The sequence below is a fragment of the Sycon ciliatum genome, chromosome 11, assembly GCF_964019385.1.
Source record: "Sycon ciliatum chromosome 11, ocSycCili1.1, whole genome shotgun sequence".
In the NCBI taxonomy this organism is placed as follows: Eukaryota; Metazoa; Porifera; class Calcarea; order Leucosolenida; family Sycettidae; genus Sycon; species Sycon ciliatum.
This window is the reverse complement of record NC_088653.1, coordinates 18,044,457-18,055,388: the sequence shown is the minus strand read 5'-3', so window position 1 is coordinate 18,055,388 and position 10,932 is coordinate 18,044,457. Positions and strand designations below refer to the sequence as shown.

At 47.7% G+C, this 10,932-nt stretch overlaps 1 protein-coding gene across 2 annotated transcripts in view; it reads left to right on the top strand.

Moving 5' to 3' along the window:
* The window catches only part of LOC135826987 (tyrosine-protein phosphatase non-receptor type 4-like), a 37,679-nt gene extending 31,715 nt beyond the window's left edge, over window positions 1-5,964 (top strand). For both annotated transcript variants that reach the window (XM_065339508.1, XM_065339509.1), the window contains exons 30-34: window positions 553-643; window positions 2,319-2,454; window positions 3,026-3,071; window positions 4,047-4,265; window positions 4,734-5,964. In XM_065339508.1, the coding sequence (XP_065195580.1) occupies window positions 553-643; window positions 2,319-2,454; window positions 3,026-3,071; window positions 4,047-4,265; window positions 4,734-4,846 (605 nt within the window). In that variant the 3' untranslated portion in view covers window positions 4,847-5,964. The remainder of the gene's footprint in view (window positions 1-552; window positions 644-2,318; window positions 2,455-3,025; window positions 3,072-4,046; window positions 4,266-4,733) is intronic.
* Window positions 5,965-10,932: the final 4,968 nt, after the last annotated feature.

Here is a 10,932-nt window from a genome sequence, read left to right as displayed (position 1 = left end):
ACCAAGCACCCGACGGTGCCCCTGCAGTTTTACCAAGCACCCGACGGTGCCCCTGCAGTTTTACCAAGCACCCGACGGTGCCCCTGCAGTTTTACCAAGCACACTACAGTCCATCTACCTAGTAATGACCCTCAGTCATGCTTGAGAAAAGTCAAAGAGTTGGTGGACAAGCCGTTGATTATCCACTCCCATTGTAATATCAAAAAGCATTCTTTCTAGACCAAAGAGTGGTATATTTGATAAATAAAGATAGAAATATTTACGATACTTCTCCAGACGTTTCGTTGTTCTGAACAACATCGTCAGTGGATAAAGAATGAACAACGAAACGTCTGGAGAAGTATCGTAAATATTTCTATCTTTATTTATCAAATATACCACTCTTTGGTCTAGAAAGAATACTTCATGAGAAAAGTGTCGCTAAATGGCTAAACGAGACCCCAAGTACGAGGAGTCGACTTATAATTGTTTGGATACAGTAGTTTTGTTGAACAATTGAGTAGTTAGCCTAACCAATCAACTGATCTCTTTACCTCCCATATGTTGTGATAGGTGAACCAGAAGACTCTGCGGACTTTATCAACTTTGTGCTGGAAGCAAACAAGTTGCGGATACCTGGGCAGGATCTCCTTGTTCACTGCAGGTAGGTGCTGTCTGTCCGTCCGTCCGTCCGTCCGTCTGTCCGTCTGTCTTTCTCTGTGTGTGTGTATGTATGTGTGTCTGTCTGTCCATCCGTCCGTCCCTCCCTCCTGTCTGTATGTCGAAGTGTCTCCCGAAACACTGTGTATTGAGCAGGGAGTGGTGCTTCCTCGTAGGTTTGCCAAGTGCCCGATGTGATAGGCTCCTTGTGTGATGTGGATGGCAGTAGTGTGTCAGTCAGGGGGGGGGGGGGGGTCTAGTTCGGCAGGAGGCAGGTGTTCCACGTAGGCGCAACCAACTTCATGTATTAATACCGCCGAAGTTGCTGCATGCACTTCTGAGTTAGGTGAAATTGTAGTAAATTTACTTGGTCCGCCCAGTTAAAATTGGCGCTTATCTTCACACTTGTCTCAGGAAAGAAATACTAATATTTGAAGCAAGCCACGATCACAAAGCACTATATACATGATTATTTACATGTCAGTAAGCAACTCAGTCGAAAATTCAAGCAAGTTACACATCCTCCTCGCCACTATCGTCGCTGGAGGAAGAGCGCAAAACGTACGATCCGGACAGCTGCTGCACGGGTCGTTTCATAGCTTGTTCCACTTCTCCTCGTCTCGAATCACGCTCAAAGGCAGTGCGTGCCTGTCACCTTCCCATCAGAAGCTGAGTGAGACTGCCCGCATGTTGACTGTAAGTGTTATCCCCGTTCGTCGCAATAATGCGACTTTGTTTGAGACAAAAAGGCAACGCCATATCAGTGTCCTTTTTTCAAATCGCCTCTTGCGCTTGTCGTACTTGCTGATCAGCACCCACGCGAGCCGCTGGTGCTTGTACATGCAGCGCAGTGATAGCTTCCGCTTGATGTAGCACCTGTGCGTACTGCACCTACAACGCCGTGCACCAGGCTTTTCGGCTAGTTTCCTGAAAGTCCTTTGCACGAGTGTTTCTCTCAGGACTTGGTGTTTCCTTTGATTAGCTCCTTTGCCCTGTCCTCTGTGAGCTTCAAAGTGTGTCCGCCGGATTGGTCTCACTTACTGGAGACATCGACATGAGCTGCAGTTTCTTCGTCAGCGATTTGCTGGTGATAGCCCTTCACTAGGCGCTGTACTGTGCAAGCACTGAAATTCAAGCTCGCGAAGCCCTTTTTCAGCTTTTCTATACCTCCCCGGGGTAAACAATCCTTGCCATCAGACAGCTGGAAGTAGACAGAAACTGTATTCTCCATCGCTCTGAAATGCGAACATCCTGACCTATTTTACGGACTCGAGCGGAGGTTGCAGTGTTTTCTCGCGCTGACGGAAGTGTTCGTCGGCGGCAGCTCCGTCAAAAAGACACAAACGAACCGATCGCAACTTCTGTGATGGTTTGTGCTGCCATGTCGTCGGATGCAATGGTCAATGGTCATGTTCGGATGGTGAATCGGTGGTTCCATGCCGTGTGGCACAGGCAGAACACCAAAAAACCAAGTGAGAAGATAAGCGCCAATTTTAGCTGGGCGGACCAAGTAGTTGTGTTGTCCATAAGGGTGATTTTATCATTATAAGGCTCATATAGTCGCCTTGTTGCTGTCACAGTGCCCCCCCCCCCCTCCCCCTGTACTCATTGACACCAGTAACATGCTCGTCTGTGTGTTTCTCGGTGTGTACATCTATCTCTCTGCCCTGTATACGCAGTGCCGGTGTGGGTCGCACGGGTATGTACATCTGCATGGAGTCTGCACTGGGCATGATGAAGAACCAGGAACCAATCTACCCGCTGGAGATAGTGCAGACCGTGCGCGATCAGCGGCCAATGGTTATCCAGACTTCGGTAAGAACCTCTCCTTTGTAGGCTGCAATCATTTTCAAGGATCCCAGGCCCTGGGCCGTTGGTGATAACAGTGTGCTAGTGTTCAGTGTCGAAACTCTATGTTGACTTTCTAGTTGAGGTTTTGAACCTGGAAACCTGATCTTTGGGGCGTTGAACCTGGAACTCTGCCTTTGGGGTTTTGAACCGGGAATTCTGGCCTTTGGGTCATTTTGGACCTGGAACTCTAGCCTACCTGGAATTCTGGTCTTTGGGGTTTTGAACCGGGAACTCTATCCCCGGGGTTGTTGCAGCTGGAATTCTGGTCTTTGGGGTTTTGAACCGGGAACTCTATCCCCGGGGTTGTTGCAGCCTGAATTCTTCTGGTCTTTGGGGTTTTGAACCGGGAACTCTATCCCCGGGGTTGTTGCAGCTGGAATTCTGGCCTACTGGTGTGTGCGTATTGACTGCGCAAGGACTGCTAGGGGGCTCATCATAAAGTTACAGGGTTCGGTTGCCATTGAGCATGATCGCAGTTGAGAGTGCGAATGTCATACGTTCTGGCCTTCTTTGCACTTTCATTGGTGTTCTCCAGCAACAATACCAGTTCGTGTGCCGCGCCATTCTCAAGGCTTTCAGCGGTAAGTGAAAGACCTTGTGGCGTTGTTACTTTACGGTCATCCGTATGAAGAACACCCGGGTTCTCATATTCGCTCCTGGTAGTCTGTCTGTACATAGAATAGAAAGAGGCGGCAATTTGCCCCAATATGTATAATATCATGTGTGTGAGCGCAACGCGATGATACCAGGTTCCCTCAAGCGATCTCCACATATTAGGCGCAGGAACACAGCGAAGTCTTCTCCAAGCCCGGTGTGCAAACTGATTCGCCCCTCAACGCCATTCCACTTTCCTCCATCGCAGAATACACAAATATATTTGAGACGATTCGATTAAGTTACTTCAGGCAGCTATGTTATTACGTCACTAGCTTGTGCTCAGTCGCTCCAAAGGCACGCAAAAAAAGATTTTTCCCCAAAAATGGCGATGGGTATAGATCGAATATTTGAATTTTCAGAGATACGAATTCGGCATGGAATACCTCTGGGAGCCGCACATCCCAGATCTTTGGTGATTGTTGCATTGGAGAGCTTGGTGTGTCCGCTACCACGTAGACCCTTCGATCGTTGAATTTGAACAAGAAATGACAGAGTTATGAAGGTTTAACCGTAGGTGTTGAAGGTTCCATTTTTGCAAAATGGTAAAAAATCCCTGCGTAACCGTCGATCAAACGGTTATCCGTTTGTTTTGGGCGCTAACGGTTACATAACCGGCTATTCGTAATAACCGCTCCAGCCCTAATAATGTTGTACATTCAAAACCAAAAAATTAGCTATGGTGACTTTCGACACCTCCCCTCTACACTCCAATGCGTTGAGCAGGCGTATTTTGCTACATTCTGCTAACTGCTGTTTATCTATGTGTGTCCACGATGTTCGGGTGTGTGTCCATGATGTCTGCGCATTTCCATGATCTTTGTGTGTCTGTGTCCATTTCTGTTTGCCTGTGTGTGTGTGTGTGTGTGTGTGTGTGTGTGTGTGTGTGTGTGTGTTTGCAGAGGGCATGTACAAGAGTTTCGTACTGCCGTCACCATCATCGTCATCGGCCCCCGCCGCCACCGCTGCCACCGCATCTCTAACCCAGTCGGTTGCCTCGGCACCACTGCAGGCTGTGGATGAGACGGACGGTATACTCCCGACGGCCATTCACCATGCCGACGAGAAGAAGAAACAGGTTGTGCAGCAACGCCGTCACGAGAGTGAATCCGAATCCGACGGTACGTGAGGTTTCCGGTACTGGCCGCATGTGTGTGCGTGTTGGGGGGGGGGGGGGGGGTGTGCGTGCGTGCATGTGTTTGTGTGTATGTGTGTGTATGTGTATGTGTGGGTGGGTGCGTGCGTGCGTGCCTACATGTGTGTCCACGGGCGTGTTCGTGTGTGTGTGTGGGGGATCTGAGCATCTTATGCACCTGCAACAGCACACAGTTCAGGCATGGGGACGGTGTGAAGCTCAAAGTGGTAGGCTAAAACACGCAACCTTCAATACCGTGATAATTAGCCCATATAATTATGATTGATTACTACAACCATCGTAACTTCATCATTAAATTTTCTTGGTCAAATTCAACAATCGAAGGATCCTCATTGTACGTAGTAGGGGAAACTCCAAGCTGTCCAGTGCAACAGTAAAGGGATAATTATCATGCTGTTCTGCTGTGCCTCCATCTCACTCTTGTCGTGTACAGACTCGGACAGTGACAGTTCCGACTCGTCCGACGACGACGATGACGAAGATGACGATGGAGCGGAGAGGATAGATGACATTCGTCTGAACCCGCTGGCCATGGATGATGATTAGGCTGCCAGCCCGTCGCCCCCATCCACCGTCTACAGTGACTATGCGTGCACGTGTGTGTGTGTGTGTGTGTGTGTGTGTGTGTGTGTGTGTGTGTGTGTGTGTGTATGATTGTATTGTGCACGAGTCTTGTGCACTCGGCTATGCATGACCTTTACGCATGACCTTTATGCGGAGATCCAAAGCGTGTAGTTCCCATTATGACGCTGACCGGGCCTATGCGATCCAGATTTTATGATGTACATTTTTACCCGCTCCCCGTACGTTTTCACCCTTTCCTGGAAGGAGCTGGAACCCTTCCGTGTTTACCCATTGTCTTTAGCAATTCATACTGCCGTACATTTAGCCAAGTTCCGTGTTGCTGGCACTTGCCCACTGCCCTATAGGCGGTCCTCCCCCACCCTTTCTGAACCAGCACATACTTGCATGGTGGCAATTGCCCGGTGCCTGGCGGCACGAAGGTCGTCAATCCATGCTGTAGAGTGTGTTACGCCCTGGCACGGCATGGCATGACGCTCATCACTGCCCCAGGTCTCGCCCTGTCCTTGGGCACGGTTGAGATGTGCTGCTCAAGCCGGTGCCTCGGTTTGATCACGCTTGGGTACCGAGCATACCTATGTTCCTTTCTCGTCTCTTCCCCTGCGTAGCTAAGTACTGGTACAGAGATCAGCTTCCACCCCACTCCCTACCACCCCGAACACACACTCGCGCGCACACACACACGCACACGTTCGCACTTCATGGGCTTTCCCCCCTTTCCTTTGTCTTACGACTATCCGCCTTCTCCCCTTCTTCCCATCGTTGCATAGCATGCATCTACATGTACTTGTGAATAGGAACCATTATCAGAGCTAATATTCAATCACAGACCACACACTGTTTGTTGCATATCCATCTGTTCATTGTCAGTTGGTCGTCCATCCGCGTCGGCCTTCTTCTTCGTCTTCATTCTTCTTCCTCATTCTGAGCAGAGCTTATCCAATCCTAGTCGGCTAGTTGGTGTTGCTTGTTAGATTGTTGGGCAAGTTACTCCCGGCTCTTCATCGCCAACCTGCTTTGAGCTTATACTAAGTTTGTAATGCATTCCGATAATCTGTAGAAGATTATGTTTTCCAAAGTGATCAGTCCTTGATGTGTTCTCTTCGTGTGTGTGTGGGGGGGGGGGGGGGTATGCTTGCATGCATGCCTGCGTGCGAGCGTGTGTGTGTGTGTGTGTGTGCGCACGCGCGCGTGTGTGCATGTGTGTGTGTGTGTGCGCGTGCGTACGTGTGAATCCTCGTGTGACTGGGAGACGGCTGGTGCACACAGAGAGCATGATGCTGGAGATGTCCTCTCCCTGTTCGAAATCTCTCCAAACACTCGCCAGGGATTAGCCTTGTTCCCATCTAATTCCGCAGTGCATGTGTTATGTACGGACTTGGGGAATCCTGTTGCCCTATGCTCTTGAAGTGCCCTATATGTACCTTCCTTGCCATGGCTGTAGCAGAGAGATGCGCAGAATGATTGTCTATGTAGAACCTTAGCTCACCAGGACTTGTGGTATCATGTCGGTGTCCTCGCTGATGTCTTCTTAGTATTCCCACTGGGAATGTTGGTGTGTGATTGATCATACCCAGCAGTCCTGCATGTTGGTGTGCGATCGACCATTTATCTACGCATCGTCCGTCCGTAATGAACCGGTGTGCATTATTATTGTGTGTACAGTCATGTATACATGTATAGGACTCTCATTATTTCAATGGACAGTCACTATAATATTATTAAAAGCATGTCCGCGTAGGTGGCGGGGGTGCCACTTTCGCTTATGCCATTCAGGATTGATGTCTGAAGAGTAATACGATACAATGAAATGACAGAAGTGACGTCAACAAAAGCCGTTAGCAACAACACCAATATGACTAATGGAAAACTTCATCCAAAGTATAAAATAAAATAGAATATGCATACAACATGTCATATGCATACAACATGTCATGTCAACATGCATACAACATGTCTGGTCAGTCCTGTTAGGACAGTCACTACTATGCGGAATGTTCAAATGTCAGTATCCCAACCTAGTATTGTAGCTAGTGTTGATAGTGTGATGGTCAGTGGTGTTGCCTGGCATTCAGGATACTCCAGGTTCTAATCTGACTCCTTGATTTTTTAGCTAAAAAGGCGGACTATTAGTATTAGCCTCAGAATGACGCAGTTGTGATGATGCATGCCTGTTGATCTATGGCTGCCATGGCTGGATGTGTAGTAGTAAAAATCTTGACCTGAACGCGAGTAATGAAATCTTGACCTGGATCCGAGTAGTAAAATCTTGACTCAGCATGGTGCGATGTACACACAATAATAATATTATAGTCCTTTTGCGCATTACGTCATTGGGCACGCGTAACGGAAAAATTTGAACCTAATGGGTGTCGAGGAATCTTGGCCATTAGGCGATTGTATTACTTTAGATGGTTTTGCAGAATATTTTATGGCTATTTGGTTCTTTGGCTCTTGGCGAAGCCTTGTTTTGTAGATTTCGACACCTCTGTTGCCCTTTATTAGTGGCGAAGCTGTGTAGGCTATGAGCTGGAGCCGTGGAAGTCGCGATTTTTGACTGATTTGGAGCACCGATGGCTGTCCAAAGTCACAAATGTACTTCTTGAACCAGTCGAGTGTCGTCGTTGGAAGAATGGAGGACCTGTACTCTTTAGTCGAAGCAGACGTTCCCGGTGCTTCTCTGAGTGGTCGTAAGCCAAGGGATCTGCACGTACCAGAGTTGAAAAGGTGGCTGGCGTGCCGTGGTGCGTCTCGTCGTGGAGAGCATGCGGAGCTTGTGAAAAGGCGAGTTTCTGATACATGTGCTGACATTTCGTGAGATTTATTTCGAAATACATATCGTAGCCCTTCGATCCATGGATATTCCTTGTGAATATTGATTATTATTGGCTGTTCATAATACAAAATTTGAGAAAGCCATCGACGATGTTCGACTCTGGTGCTCTGCAGGGTACAGCAGTTATTTATTTTACTTGTCACTGTGGAGAACTGTGGAGAAGCTTTGTCATATTTCGTACTTAGGCAGTTTTATTGGACGGCATGAGATGATTATGAAGCAACTTGTCAAAGAAATTGAGCATTAGTGTAATAATCAGGATAATAATTTTGTTTCCCGGCGACCTTTCGTTTGCTGTTATTAATCGAGCAACTCAGCCCTAAGACTTACTGCGAATTGCATTTCTCTTTTCTTCATGTCTCTCTTGGTGTAACAGGGTTGAAGACTATGTCAAGGAAGGATTGGACAAGAAAATTATCGATCCAGACAATGGTTCCAATATGGAGCGCAAGCGGCGCCGACTTGAGCAGGATGCAGACTCAGGCAAGATACCAGCCGTAAATCTTGATAGTTCTGTTACCTTTCCAGAGTCGGGTTGGCAGTGCAGCTTGAAACAGCTCCCAACAGTCAGCTTTGCCTCGTTGTACAACCACTTTATCGAGAAGTCTGTACTGGTAGCAGCCAGGCAGTCCATGGACGTTGCTGTATCAACGTCTCCAGTTGATGCCGAGTCATCGTCTAGCGGAAGCGGCAGTCACAGTGACGTGTTCTCATCGTTCAAAGGTGTAGATAAGGGCTACAAGTTCTTCAAGGATGGCCATGTTCAGAAGATTGAACTTGTGACTCAAGAGAATTTTTCATTCGTTCGATGCAACGTGCTGCCATCAATGAAAAAAGATGCAATTTACAAGTGTAAGCTGTGCCTGCGTCCAGATGGCATGGTGAACCTTGCACTATGCACATGTACTGCTGGCTTGGGTGGTGTGTGCAACCATATTGCAGCCTTGCTCTATGCACTTGAGGAGTATGTGCGCATTGGGCTACGTGAGGAAGTTGACGATTCCCCACTTTGCAGGTGGAACTGACCCAGGCCTAGGAACGTCGTTCCTCAGCCAATTGTCGACGTCAGGCTGACAAAGGCTGCATTTGGCTCCCAGCGTCAGTCTGAAAAGCGTAAACCCGTGTATAACCCCATCCCACCGAACAAGCGTCTCGTCAAGCCTTCAGAGTTGACAACGTTTCGTGATGACCTGGTTGCAGCCCACGATGATGCCATATATCCGCACTAACACACCACCACAAAATGCATCCGCACACAAATATCCGGACAAACAATGGCCATGCTGCTGTGTCTGCGCTGTTCATATACTGTTTATCATAATAATACATCACTCCGTATCTGTCTTTTCATGAAATGGTATCACGATAGTGTGACTCCACCGAATTATCTGCATGTATTTTTTTAGTACTAGTAAATGCTTGGCTAAAATTCCCAAGCTCAGCTGCAGCTGTGTATAGTAATACAACTGTCTGATGAGTGTTATTTTCAATCACGAAGTTTTGAGTATCGAAAAAGAAAGACTTGCTTGTGTCATTGCCTTGTGAGAATTGTATTTTTAGTACATATATACAGAAGTACCCATCGTAGCAAGTACCGGCACGACAGAGTAAACGTTCGTCAATAAGTTCAAATGTATATACATGTATCAGCCATAAGCTGTACTATTATGCAAACAAGTTGTGATAATAGTGTCTGGATGAAGTTTTTATGCCACCAACAAGCCCTGGAAATTAGTCAACATTGCGCACACGTAAATAAGCTGGTCTAGAATGTCAAACATAGTATTATCAACTTCCTTGCCAACGATCTCAAAGCACTTGATCCTCTGCATTTTCCTTTCTACATGAATCCGTACAGCAGCAATTTTCTTTGTACCACACAAGATCTTGAGGGGTCATTTGGCGTCCTCCTTGGCGAAATGGGGGGATGTTCAGGCGGACCCCATGGCTAACAAGAAGATCTTGTATGTCAAAACCTTTGTCTGCCATAATGGAATCGCCATGCTCTAATAAACTGATTAGGCCGCTCTGTTCTGTGATGGCACGATCCGACACAGATCCTTCGAATACTTTCGAAACAAATGTCACATGGCCATGCGGTGCAATGCCGATAAGGCATTTTACCGTGTTGTGGTTCTTGTACGCCGACCACGTAGCACTCTGCCGCGCCAGCGATGATGGGATGTTAATGAAAAACTCTGTGCAGTCAATCACAACACAAGTTGTTGCATACCACTGCTTGAATGCAGGTGGCATCAATTTGTCTATTCTTCTCCTTGAAAGACAAGATGGAAGTTGACGAAACTTATGGTACATTAAATTTACCCAGGTTGTGACAGTGCGCGAGACAGTGGATGGGTGGACTTTAAACCTGTCGGCAAGGTCAACTTCTTTCAGTCCAAGACGAAGACGAACGAGGACGAGAAAGAACTGCTCCATCAGCTCTAGCTTCGGTTTACTGCCTGGTTTGCTGCCGTGTTGCATCGCGTCATCAGGTGCCGTCCGTGAACCCATCCACGTCCGCACCACCTTGGCGGAATCGTGCAGAAAGTTGAAGCACGCCATGAACATAAGGAACGATGAAAATCCAGTGTAGAAAGACAATAATTTCTGGTTATTTTTTACTCTGTGGATAGAGAACACATGTCTCTCTGCATCATTTAACTTGGCTTCCATGTCCTCTGTGGCCAAGCAACGACTTTTGAGGACCTCGTTCTCACTCTTGAGCAAATCCACTTCTGCTCTCAGCATTTCAACACATTCACAGTGCTGGTGTTCAACTGGTACTACATATACGTCTGGGGAGTCATCTGCAGAAGGGACAACATCAGTGGCAGTTGCAAACTGGGTGATGACACTGGAGGCGCCTTGAGCTGATGGCTTTGCCTTCTTTGCCGAGGGCAGCGCGTGTCTTTCTGCTGGTGGCTTGCGTTTAGTCACTTCAGCCAAGTTCAGGGCGAAAATGGAAAATCGTAGGTACGGCAGTTGGCAGAAGCCTTCGGCGAGTCTGTTGTGACTTCTTCTGCTCGGACGGTCGCTTGTGTGCTCCTGCGTGATATACCTCATCCGCGAAGTGCCGAGAACGCACTTTCGTGTGCTTCGTGATGGTGAAAGCGGCTCCTACATTCCTATGAATGTTGGCGATCCAACGCTTTCTCAGGTCTTTGTCTTCAGGAAAACTGTGGAATGCGACTGCGTCGTCTCCAGGTTTTCC